Raw genomic sequence first — 25,241 nt, forward strand, 5'->3', positions numbered from 1 at the left:
CCTTTGCAAGGCCAAATAGGCTCACGCCACAAATAAAGAATTTGGACTTGTACAAGTCCACCCCCCAAACAGCATCTATGTGGTAATCTCCCTGGCACTAGCTCAGTAGCTGTAGAATCAGAGTGTGTCTTCCATCTTCCTAGCCATTGAATCGCTTCCACGAATGGCTGTGTTCTCAGTGATCTAGGGGTGTCTTATAAACCACAGACAACATCTATGGTGCACACGGTTCTTCCATGTCCGCATCCGGTCTAACACACACACACACATACACACACACACACACACACACACACTCGGCAGTGACGCCTCCAGCTGCATGGGAAGTGCGCTACAGAGTCACACTCAACTCCTGCCCAGCCCATGTCACCCCACACCCCACACAGAGAATGAGGGACAAAAGAGACACTTGGCACCACCATGGGAAGGGCAGCCTAGGTCCTAGGGAGGGAGGGAGCTTGCTTGAGTGCCTGCCCAGCACACACGACGGATGCCCTGGGCTCCATCCCCAGGGCTGCATAGACTGAGGGTGGACATCTGCATATACTGAGCCTGTCGTCTTCTCAGAGTTTGGTACAGAGAGAAAGGAGGATTGGGAGTTCAAGGATACGTTCTAGACTGCACAGAGAGATAGAGGGTTAGAGGCTAATCTGGGCTAGACGCCCTGCTTCCAAAGTCGGGGGAAGACAGCCAACATGCACAACCACGGGAAAGTTGATCTCTCTCCACAGCTTACCCCAGTAAAGGAAGCCAGGCCAGCACACGGTGCACAATTCCACTTATATAATAAATGTTCTGGAAGATGGAAAGTCGCTGACAGAAAGAGGAGGTGCCGGCGTGAAGGACTATGCTCTTTGACTATACTGTATGGTGTTTGACCATGTATGAAACTGTCTACTTCCTGTGTGTTTTATGATCGTGTACGTTGCCCTCAGTGAAGTGGCCCTGGAAGCACATTACCTCGAAGCTCACACCAGCCAAGGCATAAGCCTTGAAGTCTCCCACAGTTCCTTCCACAGCAGTCAGCACGTAGCCCTCCTTCTGTGAGGTCACAGTATACTCCAGGTCACTGTGTAGGGGACCAACACTGCAGGAAAGAGAGTCAAACCCTACAAATGGCTGTTTTCAGCTTCAATGGAAGCCCAGCCCTCCCCAGGAAGTCTGACCTGCCTCAGGAGGTTTCCTGCAGCCAGCCAAGTGGTTTCTCTTTGGGGACGTACCTGTAGGCACCTTTGTCATCAGTGAAGACAGTGATCAAGGGTGAACTTGCTCCCTTCTCGCTGATGACAATCTCGACTCCCTCCAGCTCTGGGTGAATCTGGCCTTCCAGGAACAAGCCCGCCTTCCCATGGATCTCAATTAACTTCCCTGGACAGCTTTCTAAGAAGGAAGGAAACAAGAGGGAAGTAGGCATTCAACTGGAGTTCTCTGAGCAAAGAGAGCCCAGACCTGAGATGACTGAGGAGGAACTCGGGCTGGAGAGACCGTGCTGGTCTGCAAGGATCAGGACCTGAGCTTGAAGCCCAATACACATGTAAGGGAGCCAAGTTTAGCCATGTGCCTGTAGCCTTGGCACTGGGGGATGAAGGCAAGAGCATGGCTGGGGTTGCTGGCTGCCAGTCTACCTCCAGGTTCAGTGAGAGACCCTGTCTCCACAGAGTAAGTTGGAGACAGAGCAAGCCACCTAAAATCTTCTCAAGAGGTGCTGGTCCAACTCAGACCTGGTGTGAAGACGGTGAGGGGAGAGGAAGAAACAGCAGAAACTCACTCTTCCAACATACTCAACTCTAAAGATGCCATAAAATGTTCCCCAGGCAAATCGCTGTGATAACCTGTTCCTGAAGAAGGCCTTCCCTCCACACCTGGGAACAGGAAGACCCAAACCATCAGAAGACCCAAAAAACTCAAGCAAGTTTGGCAACTGGTAGTGACTCTTCCTCTGCCTTCTGGATCAATAAAATCAAGGGAAGACTGGTCCTCCAAAAAACACCACTGTAACTGTCTCTGACTACTTTGTGGGTTCTTGTTTCTTCCACCCTTTCAACCTCCTAAAACAAGATAAAAGAGAAAAAGGACAGAGAGGAAAGGAAAGAGATCCCTGAATAAACCCGGGCAACAGTATCATTAGACTATTCCCTGCTGGTTAAGGGCAAGCTTGTCCTTCATCTTCAGGATATCTCCTTTCTTCTTCTTGTTTCTGCTTTTCACCTAACTATTTAACAAACCATGACCAGCCCACTTCTAGGGGCCCTAGTGTTTATATATCCCCAGAGAAGTCGCCAGAATTCCAAATGTCACACAATCACAAAACTATCTGCAGCTGGCAAAAACACAGCTCTATTAGAACATGAGGCAATTCATAGCTGCTGTGGACTCTCTGAAACAGCCCACATCCCACACCTGGGATTAAAATAAAAACATATTCTTATATTCTCTCTCTCTCTCTCTCTCTCTCTCTCTCTCTCTGTGTGTGTGTGTGTGTGTGTGTGTGTGTGTGTGTGTGTTTAAAGAAACGAAAACTCCAAAATTCTCGCTGCACACCACTACACCTATAGTCACAGAAGCTATCTCTACTTAGACTATTCATCCATCCATGCACACGTCCATCCATCCATCCATCCATCCATCCATCCATCCATCTGTGGAAAGCTCTTGGTGCCACTTACAGAAATTTGGCAAGTACCTGTCACTGGGCTCAGATAAGAATATTCACACCTGGGTTAACATAAAGCTCAAGGAGAACTCAGCCTAGGAATGTGTCACACTCCTCTTATCTTGGTCATCCTGATTAGCCCCTAGAAACAGTGACCAGGGGGCTTTGTTTATTTCCTTGTTTGATTACTTTGTCTTTGATCTAAGAACTGACCCTATTGCCTGCAAGTACCTAAAATGGTATAAAAGCTGGTTGGGAAAAAATAAGCCTGCTTCAGCCTCAGTACTGGCTGGAGTCAGGTTATAATGTTGACTAATTGTACTTTTCTTTTCAATCCTCACTCCCTCTCTTGAGACCCTGTTGACTGACTAAGCTGGCTTTGTCATCCATCCATCCATCCATCATCCATCCATCTATCATCCATCCATGCATCCATACATCCATGCATCCATCTATACATACATACATACATACATCTACTAATGACACCAAAGAGACTTTTGGGTGGCTTGCAGACATGGCTGCACAAATATAACACAACACCCATTTAAACACACACAAATAGAGAAACAAAGGCACAATACCCGCTCATGGAGTGGACACATACCTCCACTGACAGTGGCTTCCATGGATGGGGGGTAAAAGAGGAGCTCTTTGGACGAGGGTGTAACAGTGATTTTCTCTCCAGACCTGAAGGAGTGAGAAGAGTTCAGCGTGGCTGGTTGGCTCTGTCCCCGGAAGACAGAACACGGCCCAAGCGCTTACCGGGCCCAGTAGGAGAAGTCGTAGGAGAAGGGGCCCTGTAACTCATCCACCATCTCTTGCCCAGGAGGCCGGGCCCTGCCTTCTTCGCCCTCTTCTTTGCCATTCTTCTCCCTCTCCTGCCTGCGAGTCTCGATCTCTGCCAGCTGCTGTTCCCTCCGCAGCTCCTGTGCAGACTTCAGAGGTCCCAAGACCAAGGCTGGCTCGCTGTCGATAGAAGACCTGGAGGAGACACAGGTAGGCTATGGGATGCGGTGCACATCCTGCATTAGATGGGAACTTGACATTTCCACAACTGGGGAGTCATGGGCAAAAGCCAGACACCTTACAACAACATCACAGTGGCACAATCTTTTGTTCTAGAAACACAGATTAGGGAGCTGGAGAGATGGCTCAACAGCTGGTTGCTCTTCCAGAGAACCTAGGTTTGATTCCAGGACCTCTTCTGGCCTCTGCATATACATAGTACAGACATACATGCACCCAAAACACCCCACATAAACTAAAATAAAAATATAATAGTCACAAATTATTTAGCAAAAAATAAAAACTAGGATGGGAATGTACTTGCTTAACATGTAAACATGAGGATCTGAGTCCCCAAACCCACATAGTCATCAAAGCCAGTTATGTGGCAGCATGCTTAGAATCCCGGTGCTGGGGAGGCAGAGACAGGCAGACCCCTGGGGCTCCCCATCAGACGGCCTAACCTGAGCGGCATGCTCCAGGCCAGTAAGAGGCCCTGGCTCAGACAAAGAACATGGTTCCTGAGGAACAACACCTGAGACTGGCTGCTGACCTCTACACACATGCACCTGCACATACGTGTGTGCACCTGCACATACATGTGTGCACCTGCACATACGTGTCTGCACATACAAACTATAAAATAAATAAAGATGGAACATCAGCTGCAACACAGCAGCAGACGCTAGCAGAAGGCCAGAATAGAAGACCCTGCAACTTGATGGAAAGCCACCAGCCTGCACATGGTGCCTGGACGCATGACCCGGTCCTCTGCCCTTTCACACCACCTTTTACGAATCTGAAGAAGCAGGGAGCTAGGCAATGGTGGAGCACACCTTTAATCCTAGCGAGGCAGAGGCAGGCGGATCTCTGAGTTTGAGACCAGTCTAATGCACAGATCAAGCTCAAGGACAGCCAGGGCTATGCAGAGAAACCCTGTATCAGAAACAAAAAGAAAGGGAGGGAGGCAGGCAGGCAGGCAGGCATAGGCAGGCGAGGGTGGTAACAGAAAAGGCACAGCAGACACCAGGTAAGAAGAAAAGCGGCCGTTGTGGGCACAGTGAGCAGAGTGCCATGATGCTTGGTCAAGATCATTCTAGAACGGTGACAGTGGCAAAGAGTGGGAGAGTGGCCTAGGGTGCGGGTGGAGAGGCCTCAGGAAAGTGGATCATGGTGGGGTGATGTCCTCTGGGGAAAAATTCACTGTGTGTTCAAGAGACGGCAAGATCAGAGAACCCGGGGCAGACAGGTCAGAAGGGGCCAGACGGGAAACAGGGTCACACACCCTTCAAAGTCCTGTGTGGGCTCTGGGTGAGTCTGGGCTTTTCAGTGGAGGCAGGACTGACCTCCACAGCAGCAGAATCACTCTGGCCACTGTGTAGAGAGCACTGAGTCATGAGGCACAGCCAAGACAGAGAAGAAGGACGGGAGGCTGCTGCAGAGGCTCAAAACCAGTGAGTGGGAACGGTGTGGACCGTCAAGTACTGGACTGGGAAGAGACCTGAACGTACTTTTACTGTAAAGGCAAAGCTTTGCTGAGTCGTCTAGACCAGGGGAAGCAGAGGACAATGACCAAAGAGCAGGAAAAGGACGGGAGCTGCCATTTCTGAACAAAGGGAGACTACAGGGCAGGCCGACTGACACAAGAACCAGCAGCTGGGGTACAGCCTAGCAGGGTCAGGGTCCCCCAGAAGGGTCCAAGGGGTAATGTCCAGCCAGAAACACAGCTCATACTGTCTGTCAGCACAAGCCAATGACAGAAGACACCTCCAGCACACTCCCAAAGCTATACACGTTAATAATGAAGGCACACACCAGTGCCCTGGAGTCACTGTGACCAATGGTGAACACTTAGCAAGCAGGATGAAGCCAGGGCACCCGAAGGGCCAGCACCCCAGAGACTCAGCAATGGACCCTCCCCACACTCAACCCTGTTCCCACCCAGCCAGCTCTGCTGTCAAAACGCTGCCAGTCTTCCCTGTCACAGGCTCAAAGGTCAGACTCAAACACGGTCACAGTCATACACTTATAGTTATGTGTTTGCTTCAGTACCACAGGGTCATTTACAGCCTACGAAACCCTGGGCTGCAACCCTGACAATTCTCAATGGTATTGTTCTGGGAGCGGTGTCACAGGCTGGGCATTTTATCTACGAACGATGCTGAGAGAGAAGGATCGATCACACAGCAAGTTCAAGGCCAGCTTGGACAACTTGACTGAAATGAAAGTTAAGGACTGTGGGTGTGGCTTGGTGTAGAGTCTGCCTAGCATGTGTAAGGTCCTGGGTTCTGGGTTCAATCCCTTGTACCAATAAATAAACATTACTCTTTGTTTGTGTGTGTTCGGGTACCTGTGTGGGGAACATGTATACATGTATGTGTTTATCTGTGTGTGTGTCTGTATGTACATATCTGTGGGTGTGTATGTGCACATGTATGTGTGTTTGAGTGGTGTCCTCAGCATCCATGAGAGATGGGCAGGGATCTGGCTGAAGACAAAGCCAACTCAACCAGATGAAGGGGGTGAGTTCCTCAGAGTTCATCTGTGTGAGACAGCCATGCTGCCCAAAGAAAACTGTGCTGTCAGATACACCTCACCAGCATGGAACATCCCCTCAGCAAAGCCTGTCTCCCAAGGACCTTCTCCAACCTATACAGGAGCCATCGCTACTCAAAACCTCAAGAAAAGAGCTAAAGAAAAATGAAGCAATTTTGTCACTAAAGCGCTTGAATTACAGTGAACAAACCCTAGAAGATTTTTCCCTTAGCCAAAAAAAAAAAAAAAAGAAAGAAAGAAAGAAAGAAAGAAAGAAAGAAAGAAAGAAAGAAAGAAAGAAAGAAAGAAAGAAAGAATTCAAACAGATTTAAGTCAAAGACCCAGCTGTCAGGAAGCCCCTCCTCACGCAGTTGCTGTGTTTACCCCGCTGTGTCACCAGAGTGTAAGAGAGGGAGACCACCGGTGTACACACTTAGAGCAGCCCCCACTCCCCGGCCACAGCGGACACTCATCTCACTTGATAGTCACTGTGACGTCCATCATTTTGTCAGTAATAATTGTTCCAAGAACATGGTGACGAATGGCTGTCAGTGTCAGGATACTGGGTGAAGACCTAGAAATCAAACAGAGACTCTGCTAGCAGCAACCCCTAAGGGGTACTCCAAGGGGTCGAGGTACAGCCTTGGGCCCTCCCCCCCTCCCCACCCCACACACAGAGAAAACAACCCATAGGCCGGAGTGGGTAAACTCAGGAAGCCTCACAAGTACAATGTCCTAACTAGTTCTTTGTCACTTGACACAAGCGGGAATGGTTGAGGAAGTGCTCCCACTGGGCCGGCTGTGGGCAAGCCTGTGGTTCATTTTCTTGATTGATGGTTGACCTGGGAGGGCCCAGCTCACTGAGGGCAGAGCCACACCCGGGCAGGTGGTCTGGAGTGAGTAAGGGAGCAGGCTGAGCAAGCCAAAGGAAGCAAGCCAGTCAACAGCACTCCTCCACGGCCTCAGCCCCGGCTCCTCCAGGTTCCTCCTTCAGTACCTGCCCTGACTTCCTTCCCTTCATGATGGACTGGGATTAGAACATACAAGCCATCTAAGCCACCGTTTCCTTCCGAAGTTGGTCTGGTCATGGTGTTTACCACCACAATAGAAACCTAAAGAACACATCCACCAACGATGCCAAACCTCCGGGCCCTCACTGATGGGAAGGAGCTCTGGCTCAGGCCACCATGTTTATATTTTTAGAAGTGTGTGTGTGATCTACTGAGAATAAGGATGTGATATTTTAAGAACAGAATTAGTTCAAAGACCATTTTTTAACAGCATGGCCTTCCCATCTGAATTTCCAGAACTCTATTATCGTTATTGTTGTGATTTTCACCGGGAGGGTGGAGCCCATTGAATGGAACACACATGGGGTCAGAGGTCAGCCTGTGAGTCCATTTTCTCCTTTCACCTTGACACAGTTTCCCGGTTTCGAACTCCGGTCTCCAGGCTGGCTCAGCAAACACCTTTACTCAGTGAGCCCTCTTGCCGGCCCATGAGTTACAGAATCCTTAGGAAGGAGAGCCTGCCTCCATTTCCTCACTAACATCTTAGGATATCAGAAAACCTATACCTAGAATTTCACTCAAATGCCTAATCTTACCTCTTTCAAAAGAAAACAAACAAATGACACCCAATAGAAATATACCCCTGTGCTGGGAAACAAATGAAGAGACAGAAGAAAGCACACGCCCACCCAAAGCACGCTGTCCCCAAGCTTACGTGTCATAGGTGTAAAAGGCTTGCTCAAACCGGTGGCAGGAGCGGGGAGTCACTTTGTACACACCTACAGAGAGAAAACCAAGTGTAACTGTCTGAGCCTAGAAGGCTCTGCCAGCGCGCGTGCCCGCTCGGGAGGCAGCAGCACGCCTCAGACTGAAAGCTTAAGCTTATCACAGACCTGGGGTAATGGGACTGCGAACACCGGGCAGGCTGCTCTCCTGTGCCACGGGCCCCTCCTTCACACCCCTCAGGAGCATTGACATTGTCAGTGACTCCCTGAGGCTGCACCTGCTCAGACGCAGGTAATGTGCAAAATTGCTACACACAGAGAATGTGCTATGTACACACAGTGGAATATAACTCAGCAATGAAAAAGAACAAAGCACTGTTATACTACAATGTAGTTCAACTCCAAAACTATGCTACGTGTAAGAAGCCAAAGGCTGAGATCAGGCCGAGGCACAAAACGTAACTAGGCTGCAGCCAGGGCTGGGTCTGTGGCCATGACTGAACAACCTGGTCAGCTTGCTGGCAAGCATGTATCACACATCTTAAGGGGATGTACGCTGGTTTTTTTTGTGGTACTGGGGTAAGCTGAGGCTCTGAGAGCACACTGAGTTAGTGCTCCACCACTGAGCCCTGAAGCAGGTGAGCTTCACGCCCTGTAAACTCTATCTTGATAGAGCTAGAGCGGCCGTGGAGGATGGGAGGCAAGGCAGCACATCACATCACTGCAAAGATAGACTGCTGGCAGCAATGTCACTAACATCTCTGAGGGTGAAAGGACCCGGGGTCTCCGACCTTCAGGCCCAGGCCGGCGCCACACTCCCACCTCCCAGGCTCACCAGGCTTGGACAGGCAGAAGCGGTTGACTCCCCTGGAGAGATTGTAAATCCCCACATTTTCAGGGCCATTTCCGTCCTGATGAAATTCCTGTAAGGCAACATGGTGACTCATGGGGAAAGACACCCACATACACAAAAGAAAAAAACAATAATCTAGGCCAGCTGCGGTACCGCCCTCTTTAATCCCAGCACTAGGGAGGGCTAGGCATTTGGATCTGCTAAGTTTTGAGGCCAGCCTGGTCTACATGGTGAGTTCCAGGACAATCAGGGCTACATAATAGAGAAAGCTGATCTCAAAAACAAACAAACAAAACAAAACAAAAACCAAAAAACAACAACAACAAAATAAGAATAACTTTAAAAATGGTTTAAGGACCAGGCATACAACTCAGCAGTAACTGTTGGCCCAGCATGTCTGAAACCCTGGGTTTGGTCCACAGAACTGCAAAACGAACATAAAAGGAAAACACGAGAAGAAGCGAGTGAGTGCGTTCTGCCCACAGGAAGCAACCTAGAGAACTCAGCTGCACTAGTGAACAGTGTAACTGTTCACACTAGTGAACTGCGCACACCACGGAAACACTACACACAGCACAGCTTGCTGGCCTCCCATAGCCTGAGGAGCAGGCACTGCGATCCCAACGCTGCAGGAAGAGACAACACCACGCAGCCGCACCGCACCGCACTGAGCTGCCCAGCTGCCCACGGGCTGAGGAGGACCTGTAACACTGCAGGCTGAGGATGCCTTCCCTGGCAGGTGGGAACCCAGGGTAGAAAAGGGACCTTGGCTTAACTGTCATTACACTCTCTGTGTATGTGTGTGTGTGTGTGTGTAGGTCAGAGGGTAACTTGCAGGATTTGGTTCTTTCCTTCCACTGTGTGGGTCCTGGAAGCTGTACAGATCCCTTCCTGAGCTGAGCCGTCCGGCCCGCCCCGCTGGACACTCTCTGAGGCTGAGCCATCTTGCCCGCCCCGCTGGGCACTCTCTCGGAGGTCCCTCAGAAGCAGCACATACCAGAGTGATGGCGTGTGAGAGTGCGCAGCGCAGCATGTAGCCGGTCTGCCGGAACTCCACCGCAGACACGTCGTCCTCTAGCACTTCCACTTCCAGACTCTTGTTCCTCCAGCACCAGTCCTCGTGCACGATGCTGACTGCAAAGCCAACACATGGGGCTGGGGCCTCACGGTACCGGGCAACTAGGGGCCTGCAGCACTGAGCAACTGGGGACCTGCTAGCTAGCGGCAGAGGAGTACACATGTGCTAAACAAAGAATTGTGCACTTTAATCCTAGTACTCTGAAGGCTGAGGTACAAGGATTAAGAGTTCAAAGCCAGCCTGGGCTGTAGAGTGAGACCCTGTCTAAAAAGAAAATACACTTTACATAAAAATACCTAAGCGGGGAGCAATGTTCAGGACAGGTCGCTGCCAAAGAAAAACTGACATCAGTGGCCACTGTCACCATAAATAAGGACATCCATCTAGGCTGAAGATGCCAGGTTACAAGATATTCATGGGCCGCTACACTTTGTGTAAACTGTCTGACTTTTGTTGTTGTTTTAGCAAATCTCAAACTCCTTGACTCAAAAGACTCTCCCTCCTCAGCCCGCCCGGCACCCGGATTCTAGTCAGCTTTGTGGGTCTGGGCTTCTGGACTCTGCCAGGGAACTGTGAGCAGCAACAGTCATACAAGCTCATGGGCACGTCAGGACTCTGTGAAACTATAGAAACAGGCAGCCAGCTCTTTCTGAGACAGAGAAACACAAGCCCCCAGGAGAAGAGTCTACCTCACTAGGTAGAAGTCTAGACCCTGCCACCAGCTGCAAGCTGCTCTTCAAAACGGAGGCAAGAGCTGGCTTACCGAGGGCAGGAAGGGCACCAGCGTGGGGCACTGCCCTGCAGACCAGGCCCTGTGCTCTGCCTTAGTCTCTCCTTGAGAAAGGCCACTGTTCCGTTTCATGGGTGAGGTATCGGTCAGGGGAGGAGAAAGAATGACTGGGCAAGGTCACTCTAGCTAGGCCTAAGTGGCAGACATGAGAACAGAACTACCGTGCTCCTTCTGGCATTTAGAAATAAAACAGTTTATGCCAGGCACCGTCCCAGAGCACATGCAGGGCAGAACCTCTGTGACAAAGGAGCTAACTTGGCAGGTACAGAGGAGACAGAGGTCCTGGGACAGAGTTCCCTAGGAGAGGCCTACAGTAAGCCCACAGGGGAGCAGGCTTGGGAGAGCGAGCTCCCGAGAGTATCAGGCCCCATCTTACTTTTGTATCTCCCAGGCAGAACTTTGTCAAAGGTGAAAGTCATGGAGTTGACTTTGCCAGAGAGCTGGAGGCTGCGCTTCTCACCCTGGCGGCTCAGGGACTGCAGGGTCACCAACAGGTCACCGCAGGTATCTGTAGAGGAGAGACTGGAGGACCTCACTTGACTGCCATCATAAACCCTACAAGCTTCTGAGTGCTTAGCCCGAGCGTCAAGCCCTGGAGGCCCCGCTTCCTCAGCTCGGTACAGTGAGTGACCCAGTTCCCAGCACCCCAAGGCTGTGGTCAGCACCAGACAGTGACGCCCTGGCCAGGGAGTCAGGCCCTCCTCTACACCTCTGCTCAGCCCCTGCAGACCTACAGAGACAGGGTGGGACAGACCACCTTTCTCTCCACCCCCTTCAGAACGTCCTGGGCCCAGCTCCTCCCACTGCCCGCTCTGAACTATAGGCTCTCACTTGCAGTCGATACCTTACCCAGACAGGAGACTTTCCCGGAAACCGCTGCCAGAAACTGCACGAAGGCCACATCCATCACAGGCCTGTTGGTCACAGTGAGGGGGAATGTCTGCGGCTTCAGCATCAGCCCGGCTCTGGTCTCAGCCTCGGGTACCACCACCTGTGAGCACAGGAGACGCTGGAGCAGGGCGTCTCAGCCTTCCTAATGCTGTGACCCTTTGATACAGTTCCTCATGGTGTGGCGGCCCCAACCATAACTTACTCTCCTTGCTACCTCACAACTTTAATTCTGCTGCTGTTTTGAATCATAATGCAAGTATCTGCATTTCCCAATGGTCTTCGGTGGCCCCGGTGAGAGGGTCACTCAACCCCAAAGAGGTCACAGCCCGCAGGTTGAGAACTGCTACACTAGAGGCTGCAGGGAACAGCTCTCCCCCCGGCCTACGAGGTACTAGAAGCTTCACCTGAGCCTCAACCTAAGCAGACAGTGAAGGGTGAAGGTTGTAATCACAGCAAACCTAAGAAGTAATATTTTTATAGTAACACAGTCCTAGCCGGGCACAGCAGCACCAGCCTGCAATCCACACTCAGGAGGCTGAGGCACAAGGAACACCCAAGGCCCGAGTCAGCCTGGGCTGTGTGAAACCAAGTCTCAGAGAGAGGCTGTGTCTGATGCCTCCCAAGATACCTGCAGAATTAGCTCACTCTTTTCCATGTACTTTCCTTTTTCTTTTCCTTTTTTACAATTTTATTTATTTTATGTATGTGAGTACACTGTAGCTGTCTTCAGACACACCAGAAGAGGGCATCGGACCCCATTACATATGGTTGTGAGCCACCATGAGGTTGCTAGGAATTGAACTCAAGACCTCTGGAAGAACAGTCAGTGCTCTTAACTGCTGAGCCATCTCTCCGGCCTGTACTTATTTTCTTGTGCGTTGCTTTAAGACAGAGACTACGTGGCCCAGGCTAGCCTGAACTTCACAGTCCTGTTTCAGCCTCTCCGGGGCTGGGCCTGCAGCTATGCGCCATCACACCTGGCTCCCTTTTCTCTGAGTGCCAGGACAGACGTCCCCTAGTTTACTAGCAGGAAGGAATTGCCCGACTCCAACATCTGACGGAATCTCTGCAGGATGTCACTGTGCCGTGATGGCCCATCTCCACTTGTTCCTACAGAAGGAAGGGCTCACTCTAGAGGACCCAAGCTTAGGGGACACTCCTAGGTCTCCCTCCCTAGAGCTGGGAGCGGGGCTGATTTGATTGGCCAGCCCTCAGCTACAGATACATGGTCTTTCCCAAGAGGACAGGGCCACTGCACCAGAAGGTGAACAGGGCAAACTTCTGGCTGTGTTGTCGCTCAGCCCAGCTGCGCTCAGGCCAACTCCCTTGTGAGGAAACTCCAGGCCAGGAGCTGCCCTGCTTCTCTGCCTGATTGGGCGGCTCCCTGGGCCTGTTAGCCGTCCTGGAGTCAGGGTGGGGAAGCTCCTCCCTGGCCTTCAAGCTCTCAGAAGCTTCAAAAGCTGGCTTTGCTCTGTTCTTGGCCTCATGGACATCCTAGAGCAGCCAGAGCCCAGGGAGGTACAAGAGCGCACTCCCAACCTTGCACCCACGGTCAGTGAGAAAGGGCAGGCCTCTCTGTTCACAGCATCCATGGGCTGTGAGATCGGCTGGACATCAGGAGGAAGGAAATGAAAGGCTCCTTGTGCCCCGCTATAGCTCCTAACACTCTGGAAAACCCTTGCTCTTTCAGTTTGGGGGCCCGGTGGGCATGTGAGTGTGTGGAGACCAGAGACCACCTTGGGTGTTGTTTGCTCAGAAGCTATCTAGCTTGTTCAAAATTAGATGGAATCTCTCACTGGCCTGGAGTTTACTCCAGCAAGCAAGTCTGGCCGACCAGTGAACCCAGGGACCAGCCTGTCTCTGCCTGCCCAGCCCTGGAATGACGAGCTCCTGCCAGCACATCTGGCTTTTCATATGGACTCTGGGGATGAGAGAGCCTGTCAGCAGTCATTCTATTGCCTGAGCCACTTCCCAGCCTTCCCAGTCTTCCCAGCCTTCCGACACTATAAACCAAACCCATCATGTACCTGGACTTTGTAGACCCCTGGTTTTGCTTTAAAGCAAAATGATCCATGGGCATCGCTGTCCACAGTGAGCAAAGCCTTGTCCTTGTCTTGGGAGGACAGGACCACTCTGTATTTACTCATCTGCTTGATGGTGTCGGGGGAGCGGACGATGGATATCTGACCACAGATGCTGAACCTGCAGGGAGAAGCCTGGTCATTCCAGCAAGACTCACACGCAGCAGGGCAGGCTCCCAGCACCCGAGACAAGTGCCCTCTGTACCCACTGTAGACTCTGTGACATTCACTTTCAGGGGCCACCTGCCAAAGTCTGCACTGGGCCCAGGGCAGAGCTATGGATGAACTGGGTAGCGTGAGCCCCTATCCCCACTGCTGCAGAGACCATCTGCAGGAAAAAATGCTTCAGATAACCCAATCACTACAGCAACCTGGGCCACCTCTCAAAAGGAGAGTGGCCAGCTGTCTGCAAAACAATGCCATTAACCGACCATAAGAATACCAAAGCGTCTTCCTTGTTTATGGTTAGGTGCCCTGAACTGAACTAACTCCTCAGGAGTTGGGAGCCACAAATGCCTCTCACAGAGGTGGAAGGACCCTGCGGACGGGAGTGACTTGGATTCCAGATTCAGGGTGAGTAGTCCCTCTGAGAAACACAGAGCAGGCCCTGCCGCTTCGGACACAGCAATACTGAAGAACTTTCTCCTGTGACAGTCACGGGCCAGACTAACTACTGTAGAAGCATGTCTGTCCCAACTGGATAATCAGGGAAGAGATAAAGAAATGGTTGCAGAGCTGGAAAGATGCTCAGGGGATAAGAGCACATGCTACCGTGTAGAACACAGACACCCCAAAGAAACTCAGGACAAATGACTGAGGTGCCAACTAACATATCAAGGCAGATGCTGGCTGCCAGGCTCTCAGCCAGGCTCTCCCAGCAAGTCCAAAGTCCTGTCTCCTCTCGGCACTTCCCACCCTCCCCCTACCCTTTTTGGCTCCTCCAAATCCCCATTTCTCTTTCCTCTATAACCCAGCCATTTGGTTCAATGAGAGCCCACAGGCTCTCTTGGTTCTTCTGGCCTCTCTCTATTCTCTCTTCTCTCTCTCATCCCCTCCATGGCCTGATCTATTCTGCTGACCATGTTCAGCCTGGACTCTTCCAGATGCCTCTGGCTGTTCTCTTCTCACATCTACAACAAAGCCCTCGATCAGGTCTTCATTTTCATTCAAGTCCAACTCCAGGAGACCTGGTACCCTTTTCTAAGACCTGGTACCCTTTCCTGCCCTCCGCAGGTACCATTTACATATGTGCATATATGTGTGCATACACAAACACACACACACACACACACACACACACACACAGGGTGGGGGAGGAGCAAGGAGAGAGAGAGAGAGACTGACTCATACATAAATGAGTAAATGTAATAAAATTTTAAAAAATTAAATAGGGGCTGGGGAGATGGCTCAGCAGTTAAGAGCACTACCTGCTCTTGCAGAGGACCTGGGTTCAATTCCTGCCACCCACAGGGCAACTCACAACTGTTTGCAACCCCAGTTCCAGGGGACAGACATCCCCTTCTGGCCTCTGAGGGCATGGCACAAACATGGTGTATAGACATACATGCAAGCAAGACACACGCATATAAATAAATGTTAAGTATTTTTAAAATGTGTTTTTATAAATAATTTAAAAATAAATAAAAAAGGCAAGGAACACCAATGCATTAAGGAGGCGCACATGGAGCTCAGAGGCAGTACGTCTGCCTGTGCACAGAGGTCTAGGTTTGTGTCCCAACACCATCCAAAAATAAATGCAAATGTGCTTGCTTGGTCTCTGGGTTCCTCCAAAAAAGTAACAAGCTCTTCCAAAGATGTTCAAATGTCTTGTTTTCTTAACTTTAGTTCAAATACTATACTTATTTAAATACTTTAAATAAGAAACTTATCAGATACGCGCACACACACACACACACACACACACCCCAGCCTGTCAGTATGTGCTCACTGACTCTCTGCATCCAATCATCTATCAAGTCCATCTGCTTCTCCTCTCCTCTCCTGCCAGCCCCTGGCTAAGACACCTCCAGCTCTCATCTCTTCCAGACGACTGCCATGGGCCCCTATCTGCACCTCTGCCAACACCCTGGCTCCCCACCAATTCCTACTCACCCACCCAGTAGCCAGAAAGAAAAAAAAGAAGAATTTAAACGCCATATCTCCATCACTCCCTTGCTGACCCAATGGTCTCAGTGGGCAAGACTGTCCTTGCACCACAGGTAGGTGGTCCCGTGACCTCACCAGCGGCCTCTGGCTACTCCGGCTCAGCTCATTCTAGCTGTCCTCTCCCCTCTGAACTGCTGCCTTCCTGCCTGGGAAGCCCTGCACCTTCCTCCCCTGGTCCTCCAAAGGCCTCGGAGCTACCAGCCCCACCCCAATCTACCTAAGGTCTTCTCAGAATTCCTAATCTCTTCCTGGCACAGTTCAAGACTTCGGGCATCTCCTTCGGCCACCCTCCCGGGGCTGGCAGCTCTGCCCTTACTGTTTGGTTTGACTGCTTGTTATATCTGTAGCCCTTGGCACAGCGCCTCAGCCGAAGCATCTGCTCATGGGAGTCCACAGGTAGCTCAATGGTTTAGCTGCTTGCTTACCTAGCATGGATTTTTCCAGCACACAAGTTGAGAGCAGAGAGGAAAAGGATTGAACCCAAGAATTATCTTCTAAGGGTGACTTACTTCCTGGTCTTTTACAGCTGACTGGTCACAGTGGATCCCTGGTGACGAGGTAGACTGAGTCTACTGGGCTCCACTCTCTAGCTCTGGTGTTGGTATGGTAACCACCTTGTCTTTCACTGTCTCAGCCCCTGTGCCCTTGCCCACTTAGCTAACCAGTCCAGGCCACCTGTGTGCCAATCATCTGGATGTACACAGATCCAATCTGGGAGATTGTGTGCCACCTAGTGGTTATGTGACACCAAACTTGAACCCTCATCACCTGTCTGGAACAACACCTCTCATTGGCTGTGAGCCTCTAAATGTCTGTCCATCCTGTCCTTGCTGTGCATATCAGTGACTAAGTGATGAACTCTGCCAATGACCAGAAATGCCTCCTAGCACACCCCACATCCACCACTGTCAGCGCACCCCACAAAGCCCCCAGGGTCACACAAGGAAAGTACTCTCAGGGAGGGATAACTTCAAAGATCTGTTGCTAACATAGATGGACAGATAAGACAGATAGACAGACAGACATTTCTTTATTGTGTTTGTACATATATGGAAGTCTGGGACAACCTGTCTGAGTCTGTTCTCGTCTTCCAGCCTGTAACCCCCCAGGTATCAAGTTCAAGTCACCAGGCCAGGCAGACAGCGCACTTACCATCTCCTGTCCCCTTCTCTTTCTACTTTAACAAACCCATTTTAACTTGAAAGCAAGAGAAAACAATTTTGTGTCCAACACGTAAGTGCCTGCAGCTATCAAGGGTCACCACTCATCTTTCCAAAAAGAAGCCATCGTGACTCGACAGCTGTCTCAATGTGAATCCTAGACAGAAATTTTCAGACCAAAGCTCATTTTCTTCTCCACTACTGCCAAGAGGAGCGGGGAGGGACCCATGGGCTAGTGAGTTTTATGTCAACTTGACATATGCTGGGGTCATTTCAGAAGAGGGAACCTCAAATGAGAAAATACCACCACAAGAATGGCCTGTAGGCAAACCTGTGGTTCACTCTCTTGACTGTCTGATGCGGGAGAGCCCAGCTCACTGAGGGCAGAGCCACCATCAAAGTCCTGGGTTGTGTAAGAAAGGAGGTCGAGCAAGCTAGTCAGCAGCCTTCCATGGCCTCTGCTTCAGCTCCTGCCTTCACATCGCTGACCTGCCTTCACTCAGTGATGGACTGTGATATGATGGATGTGTTAGCCAAATAAACCCTTTCCTCCCCAACTTGCTTCTGGTCACGGGGTTCCGTCACAGCAACAGAAACCCTACCTGGACAGCACACTTACCCTGTAGCGATGAGGTCAGCCAGCTGTGGGGTGTTGGGTGCAATTTTGATGGTGACCATCTCGAAGTAGAGGTGCTCCTTCTGAGCATGGATGGTGTATGTCCCTGTCGTTATGTTCTCCAGGCGGAAGGAGCCGTCAGCCTTCGTTTTGACTGTGAAACCAAAGCACGTGAACAAAAGCTGAGCTGCAAAAGTTTGCACCGACAGATACATGAGGACGCAGCGGACTGTAAGGTCACTGAGCTTGTCCCTTGTGTCTACATCCTTCCATGATGCAAAACAAGCCCTTTGAGCAGACTCAGGACCACCGTGCCTGCCCACCTTTAATCTGGTTGTTCAGGGTGACCACAGCCTCTGGGACGCCTTCTCCATCAGGTCCGTTCAAGACTCTCCCAGTGACAGAGAAGCCCATGACATGGAACACAGGCTGCAAAAGTGAAGAACAGATTTTCACATGACCGTACCGCCAAGACCCCCTCCTGCACAGCACCATGGTGCCATGTGTTGGCGCTATGCCTCCCTCTCAGCCCTAATTCCACCAGCCCCTCTCCCTCTCACTGCTGCTGTCCTCTTGGCTGCATTTCCTGTGCATGCATGATCAGAGTTGAATAAAAACAGCCTGCAGACTCACTTCCCAACTCACACAGGTTACTGCCTCTGGCTTGTGGGTCTCCCTGGCAACCCCGACCTGACTTCTGCATCCCCTGAGACCACTGACCTATCACCCCAAACATTATCTGGGACTATGGCTTTTTCCTTCACTCTCAGCATGTCCCTTCAAAGCATAACCTGAAACCCCCACCCTATTCCACCAATATCACCTAAGACCACTGGCCTGCCCTTTCCTTTCAAAGTCCAAGAACCCACACCTAACAGCCAGAGCCCAGGCCAAGACAGGTTCTTTCCAACCCACCCTTCCTCACATCAAGCCTGGTGCCCTGTCTGAGTGTGTCCTGCGTGCTCAGAGCACCAAGCCTGGGCTCTCCCGGGAGACACAGAGCTCCAATTCCCCTGAACGCTAGCTCCTCAACTGAAACCCATGTTCATCACACTCCTCAGGGCCTGGAATGCCTGTTTGATTTCCTATACCTTATCCCTGTCTCATTAAAAATGTAGACTTTGCAGGCTCACTGACGCCTATCCTGCCTTAGCTACTTGCTACACAGCAGGCACTTGGTGCCTGCTTGATGAACAAAGACAGGCACTATGAAAGAGAGCTTGAAAGTGGTACAATGTTAGCTTGGCATGACAACACATTCACACTCTTATAATACAAGCAATAGGTGTGGCTATGCAGGGCATGGTGACACACACCTGTGACCTCAGCACTCAGGAGACACACACCTGTGACCTCAGCACTCAGGAGGCACACACCTGTGACCTCAGCACTCAGGAGGCACACACCTGTAACCTCAGCACTCAGGGGGCACACACCTGTGACCTCAGCACTCAGGGGGCACACACCTGTGACCTCAGCACTCAGGAGGCACACACCTGTGACCTCAGCACTCAGGGGGCACACACCTGTGACCTCAGCACTCAGGAGGCACACACCTGTGACCTCAGCACTCAGGAGGCACACACCTGTGACCTCAGCACTCAGGGGGCACACACCTGTGACCTCAGCACTCAGGGGGCACACACCTGTGACCTCAGCACTCAGGAGGCACACACCTGTGACCTCAGCACTCAGGAGGCACACACCTGTGACCTCAGCACTCAGGAGGCACACACCTGTGACCTCAGCACTAGGGAGGCACACACCTGTGACCTCAGCACTCAGGAGGCACACACCTGTGACCTCAGAACTCAGGAGGCACACACCTGTGACCTCAGCAATAGGGAGGCACACACCTGTGACCTCAGCACTAGGGAGGCACACACCTGTGACCTCAGCACTCAGGAGGCACACACCTGTGACCTCAGCACTAGGGAGGCACACACCTGTGACCTCAGCACTCAGGAGGCACACACCTGTGACCTCAGCACTCAGGAGGCACACACCTGTGACCTCAGCACTCAGGAGGCACACACCTGTGACCTCAGCACTCAGGAGGCACACACCTGTGACCTCAGCACTCAGGAGGCACACACCTGTGACCTCAGCACTCAGGAGGCACACACCTGTGACCTCAGCACTCAGGAGGCACACACCTGTGACCTCAGCACTCAGGAGGCACACACCTGTGACCTCAGCACTCAGGAGGCACACACCTGTGACCTCAGCACTCAGGAGGCACACACCTGTGACCTCAGCACTAGGGAGGCACACACCTGTGACCTCAGCACTCAGGAGGCACACACCTGTGACCTCAGCACTCAGGAGGCACACACCTGTGACCTCAGCACTCAGGAGGCACACACACACCTGTAACCTCAGCACTAGGGAGGCACACACCTGTGACCTCAGCACTCAGGAGACACACACCTGTGACCTCAGCACTCAGGAGGCACACACCTGTGACCTCAGCACTCAGGAGGCACACACCTGTGACCTCAGCACTCAGGAGACACACACCTGTGACCTCAGCACTCAGGAGACACACACCTGTGACCTCAGCACTCAGGAGACACACACCTGTGACCTCAGCACTAGGGAGGCACACACCTGTGACCTCAGCACTCAGGAGACACACACCTGTGACCTCAGCACTCAGGAGACACACACCTGTGACCTCAGCACTCAGGAGGCACACACCTGTGACCTCAGCACTCAGGAGGCACACACACACCTGTAACCTCAGCACTAGGGAGGCACACACCTGTGACCTCAGCACTCAGGAGACACACACCTGTGACCTCAGCACTCAGGAGACACACACCTGTGACCTCAGCACTAGGGAGGCACACACCTGTGACCTCAGCACTCAGGAGGCACACACCTGTGACCTCAGCACTCAGGAGACACACACCTGTGACCTCAGCACTCAGGAGGCACACACCTGTGACCTCAGCACTCAGGAGGCACACACCTGTGACCTCAGCACTCAGGAGGCACACACCTGTGACCTCAGCACTCAGGAGGCACACACCTGTGACCTCAGCACTCAGGAGGCACACACCTGTGACCTCAGCACTCAGGAGGCACACACCTGTGACCTCAGCACTCAGGAGGCACACACCTGTGACCTCAGCACTAGGGAGGCACACACCTGTGACCTCAGCACTAGGGAGGCACACACCTGTAACCTCAGCACTCAGGAGGCACACACCTGTGACCTCAGCACTCAGGAGGCACACACCTGTGACCTCAGCACTCAGGAGGCACACACCTGTGACCTCAGCACTAGGGAGGCACACACCTGTGACCTCAGCACTCAGGAGGCACACACCTGTGACCTCAGCACTCAGGAGACACACACCTGTGACCTCAGCACTAGGGAGGCACACACCTGTGACCTCAGCACTCAGGAGGCACACACCTGTGACCTCAGCACTCAGGAGGCACACACCTGTGACCTCAGCACTCAGGAGGCACACACCTGTGACCTCAGCACTCAGGAGGCACACACCTGTGACCTCAGCACTAGGGAGGCACACACCTGTGACCTCAGCACTCAGGAGGCACACACCTGTGACCTCAGCACTCAGGAGGCACACACCTGTGACCTCAGCACTCAGGAGGCACACACCTGTGACCTCAGCACTCAGGAGGCACACACCTGTGACCTCAGCACTCAGGAGGCACACACCTGTGACCTCAGCACTCAGGCAGCTAAGCCAGGAGGATCATAAGTTTAAGGCCATCCTGGGACACACAGTGGTACTATCTCAAAACAAGAAAGGAGGGGCAAGGAGGAATAAGAAATTTTTTTTTAGGAATAATCCTTCTGCGAGTAAGTGGTAAACAGCTAAGGATCCCCTTACTCACTCACAGCCAACCAACGTTCTTCTCAGGCTCTTACTGTGTGCCAGGTGCTGCAGCACACGGGTGAGACAAGGATGCTTCCTGGCCTGATGGAACCTTCTAGGCCCTCACTTGAAACTCCATGCTTTTTACCAAGTAAGAACTGCATTTGACCTCCATCTGGGTACTTTGCCCAAGCACCTGCCGCACCCTTCCTGCAAGGTTGTACAGGCAATAAAGGCTCCAGGCTCATTTTCTTGGCCTCCTGCTCCCACACTCAGATGCCCTATGCAAGCTTGGAAGGCGGGGCCTGCTCCTTTGACCCTGCACTAGTTTAGTAGATTGCTTTTCAGTACAGTATGAAAATATAGAGTGGCTTTTCACTAACACTACCTCCGGGTGCCCCTGGGTGCTTCCTCCACATTGCAAGCTGCCAGCAGGGGCCACCTTTCATCTGTTCTTAAAGTCGCAGCAGAAGGATGAACACACATTTACAGTGTTGTGAAGATCCCACCATGCCTTCCTACCACGTGGTCCATGCTCTCCTGTGCTCATGTGGTTATCACTGCGCCGGCCTTGTAACTGGTTCCCCGGTTCCACTCTGGCCCAGGCCGGCTCTCCGCATCTCACCTCTCCTCAGTAGCTCCCAACTCTCAGCAGCACAAGAGGAAAGTGGACACCAGGCTCTGAGGCATCACCTCCCCAAGCCTCTGTGCCCTCTTCTCCAGCTTCCCTAACCCACTCAGTGCCTCAGACTCCAGACACACTCCTGCCTTAAGACCTTGGCATTCAGCTGGGCGTGGTGGCGCACGCCTTTAATCCCAGCACTCGGGAGGCAGAGGCAGGCGGATTTCTGAGTTCGAGGCCAGCCTGGTCTACAGAGTGAGTTCCAGGACAGCCAAGGCTACACAGAGAAACCCTGTCTCGAAAAACCAAAAATAAATAAATAAATAAATAGAAGACCTTGGCATTCACCACACTTTAGGTATAATTCGCCTGCTCCCCTTCAGACTGTAGCTCAGTCACCTTCAGAGAGAACCAACATGAGATGCTGCCCTGCAGCCCTGCCCTGAATTACAAGGCCCTTCTGTCCCAGAGAGCCCTTACCGCCTTCTAACACACTAACTTGCTTAGATAAACAGGCCTGGCTTCTCCCATCATGAAATAGTAACTTCCAGAAAGACTGTTGCCTCCTACTGCATGGCCAACGTGGAACAGAACTCAAGACATCTTACTGAAAGAACAGCACTGACCGGGACCCCTAGCTATCTCTGCAAGGTGAAGATGCTGCGTAAGAGAGGAGGTACACCTATGGTACCCCGGGCCACTGCATGCGGTCCCATTTCCTCCGATAGCCATGAACAGGTGTTGCTGTGGACACGTCTGAACCATCTGCGCCCTGGGCTGGGAACCCAAACACCTGCAGAGAGCACTGGGAGGCTTCACCTCGATTCTCAGGCTGTCGTGCTCCACCGTGAAGTCAAGCCGGGAGGGCGCCACGTCGAAGGTGATCCTTTCTCCTCGGTAGAACGGCACCTGGGAGGAGCGGGGGCTGGGGATTAGGAAGCATCTGCATCCTGATGGAGCAATCAGCGCTCACCGAGGTCTAGCAGCCAAACAACCCAGAGGACCGTGAACTGCAGTTGCTGGTGGTCTAAGGAGAAGCCCTACTGTGACCCACTTGCAACCCAAGTGTTTCTCACTGCGGAACTGCTCAGGTGCTGGAGTGCCTGCACGGGCATCATGAGACACCTTATGGACAGGTCTAAGTCTGAATCCAAGATCCAGTACATGTCACACAGACCTTACAGAGACACAGGCTGGTAGCAAACTTAGCAGTGTCCTCAGATTTTACAGTGTTTTAGGTCTGGGGGTTTTTAGTTTTAGGGACACTCAATCTATCCTTGCTAGGCCAAGTGTTCATGACGGTCAACGCACCATTTGGCCATTCAATATGTATGATTAGGACCTGAAATTCCCCTAAAAGCTCATGCGCTGGTATGTCGCAGGATAGCTATGGATGTGGCCCCCAAACATCCGGGTACAGCAGGGTCATGTTTCAGTGTCAAAAGGCTAGCCACTCCTGTGCTACAGGCATGCCTGTCCGCACTGCTGGGAGGTGGTGGCACCCTCAGGAACCCAATGGAAGAAGGCCACGTCACTGGCAGCATGCCCTTGACACCACGTCAAAATCCCAGCCCGGCTGCTCTTCCAAGTTCTGTGCACTTCAGCCTCCATGAAGTGAAGAGGATTCTCTACCACGGGCTTTGCCCACACCCTCATGCCTCACCTCCATCAGTCAGGAACTGAAACTATGATCTAAGATAAGCTCTATTCCGGGAAGTCTGTTTACCCCATCATCCGTGTCATCACATGGAAAGCTGACTCACACAGGTTCCTCTCAAGCCATGGTGTCCCGAACAGAAGAGACCTGCCCACCCACTCACTCACCACAGTGTAGCCCCCACTCGGCAAGGAATAGAAAGAAAATGAGCCGTCTTCTTTGGAGACCGCATAGCACAGGTAAACCAGGCTCTCATCTGGGGGCTGGAACCCGGACACCGGGGACACATTGCAGCCCAGGACATCCTATGGAGAGGAAGAAGAGATTTCTATTTCCACGTTCTGACTGCCCAACAGCCACAGGCAAGGCCAGGCCAACTTGTAGAGGTCAATGCATGGGTTTCTCAAGCCAGGGGATCCATGCAGGTAAATGGAACACAAATCTTTACACCCAGCTTCCAAAGTTAAAAATGAGCAGTCTTCCTAGGGAAGACGGCGAGTCTCCTCCCAGTAATAAAGAAAACTGGCCAAGGAAGGGAAACGATGCACCCAAGATGCCACAGAGCAAGGGCGTTCGTTAGGACCTGACACTGTGTGAACCTCGTCAAAGCCTGAGCACCGGCCACCTCCACAGCCTTGTGGTGCCATCACTGGAGAAACTAACCGCCATTGGTATGCTCAACGGCGGCCCTGCCTGCCCCTGCCTGCCCTGACCTTGGCTCCTCACTTTTGTGTGCTTACCTCTTTGTTCACTAAAGGAGAAAAGAGAAGAAACTTCACCCCTTTCATGGGCTCCCCGTCACTGCGGACAGAGCCGGACACGTTATAGCCAGCCACTATGAGGGGACCAGCTGCGTTAGCATTCGAGTTCGTCACACGCACCGTGGTACTTGCCTAGAAAAGAAAAGGAGGGTCTTTAGGTTCAATAGCAGTAAACCCTGCCAGCCTAACTTGGCGGCTGACACCAGCAATCCCAGCACTGGGAAGCTGGAGTAGGGAGATTATTGTGAATTAGAGGCAGCCTGGGCTAGACAGAGGGTCTAGCCTCTCTGCCTCAAAAAGCAATTTAACTACTATAATATTTTAGAAATCAGCCTTTATATGACAGTTCAAACACTTATAACCTTTTAAATATTCTTTGGGCTTTTTGTTTGTTTGTTTGGAGACAGGGTCTCCAAACCGAGGCTGGTATAGAACTCACTATACATAGCCCAGGCTAGCCAAAAATCTCACAGCAATCCTCCTGCTTCAGCATTCAAAGTATTAGAATTACAGGTATGTGCCACTCCCTGCTTAGACATTCCTTCAATGACTGCTGCTAACATCTCAGCCACTTCTGGTTAAAAGTTCAGATACAAAACAGAAAAAAAAATGTTGAAATTTTAAACCAGAAGGGAAATCACTGTTTTTCCTTTCCTTGAAATAAAAGGTTTTCTCTGGCTCTGGCTCGAACACTCGCCTGACACTCAGGGTGTGACAGCCCACAACCCCATCCGCCCTTAACAGTCACACAGCTGTCTGAGAGCTCTCCTCCCCTAAGGTA

General features: G+C 51.8%; 1 protein-coding gene across 2 annotated transcripts in view; it reads right to left on the reverse strand.

The window, feature by feature from the left end:
* Positions 1-25,241, reverse strand: part of LOC110297359 (BOS complex subunit NOMO1) — a 51,976-nt gene that overhangs the window by 14,228 nt on the left and 12,507 nt on the right. For both annotated transcript variants that reach the window (XM_021166114.2, XM_021166113.2), the window contains exons 7-22: positions 24,440-24,592; positions 23,867-24,004; positions 22,862-22,951; positions 17,890-17,995; positions 17,570-17,720; positions 13,571-13,745; positions 11,502-11,643; positions 11,029-11,160; positions 9,782-9,918; positions 8,767-8,854; positions 7,922-7,985; positions 6,675-6,770; positions 3,419-3,637; positions 3,261-3,343; positions 1,221-1,380; positions 961-1,087 (exon numbers count right to left, since the gene is read on the reverse strand). In XM_021166114.2, the coding sequence (XP_021021773.1) occupies positions 961-1,087; positions 1,221-1,380; positions 3,261-3,343; positions 3,419-3,637; positions 6,675-6,770; positions 7,922-7,985; positions 8,767-8,854; positions 9,782-9,918; positions 11,029-11,160; positions 11,502-11,643; positions 13,571-13,745; positions 17,570-17,720; positions 17,890-17,995; positions 22,862-22,951; positions 23,867-24,004; positions 24,440-24,592 (2,061 nt within the window). The remainder of the gene's footprint in view (positions 1-960; positions 1,088-1,220; positions 1,381-3,260; positions 3,344-3,418; positions 3,638-6,674; positions 6,771-7,921; positions 7,986-8,766; positions 8,855-9,781; positions 9,919-11,028; positions 11,161-11,501; positions 11,644-13,570; positions 13,746-17,569; positions 17,721-17,889; positions 17,996-22,861; positions 22,952-23,866; positions 24,005-24,439; positions 24,593-25,241) is intronic.

The sequence above is a fragment of the Mus caroli genome, unplaced genomic scaffold (assembly GCF_978045245.1).
Source record: "Mus caroli unplaced genomic scaffold, Mus_caroli_1 scaffold_8, whole genome shotgun sequence".
Lineage (NCBI taxonomy): Eukaryota > Metazoa > Chordata > Mammalia > Rodentia > Muridae > Mus > Mus caroli.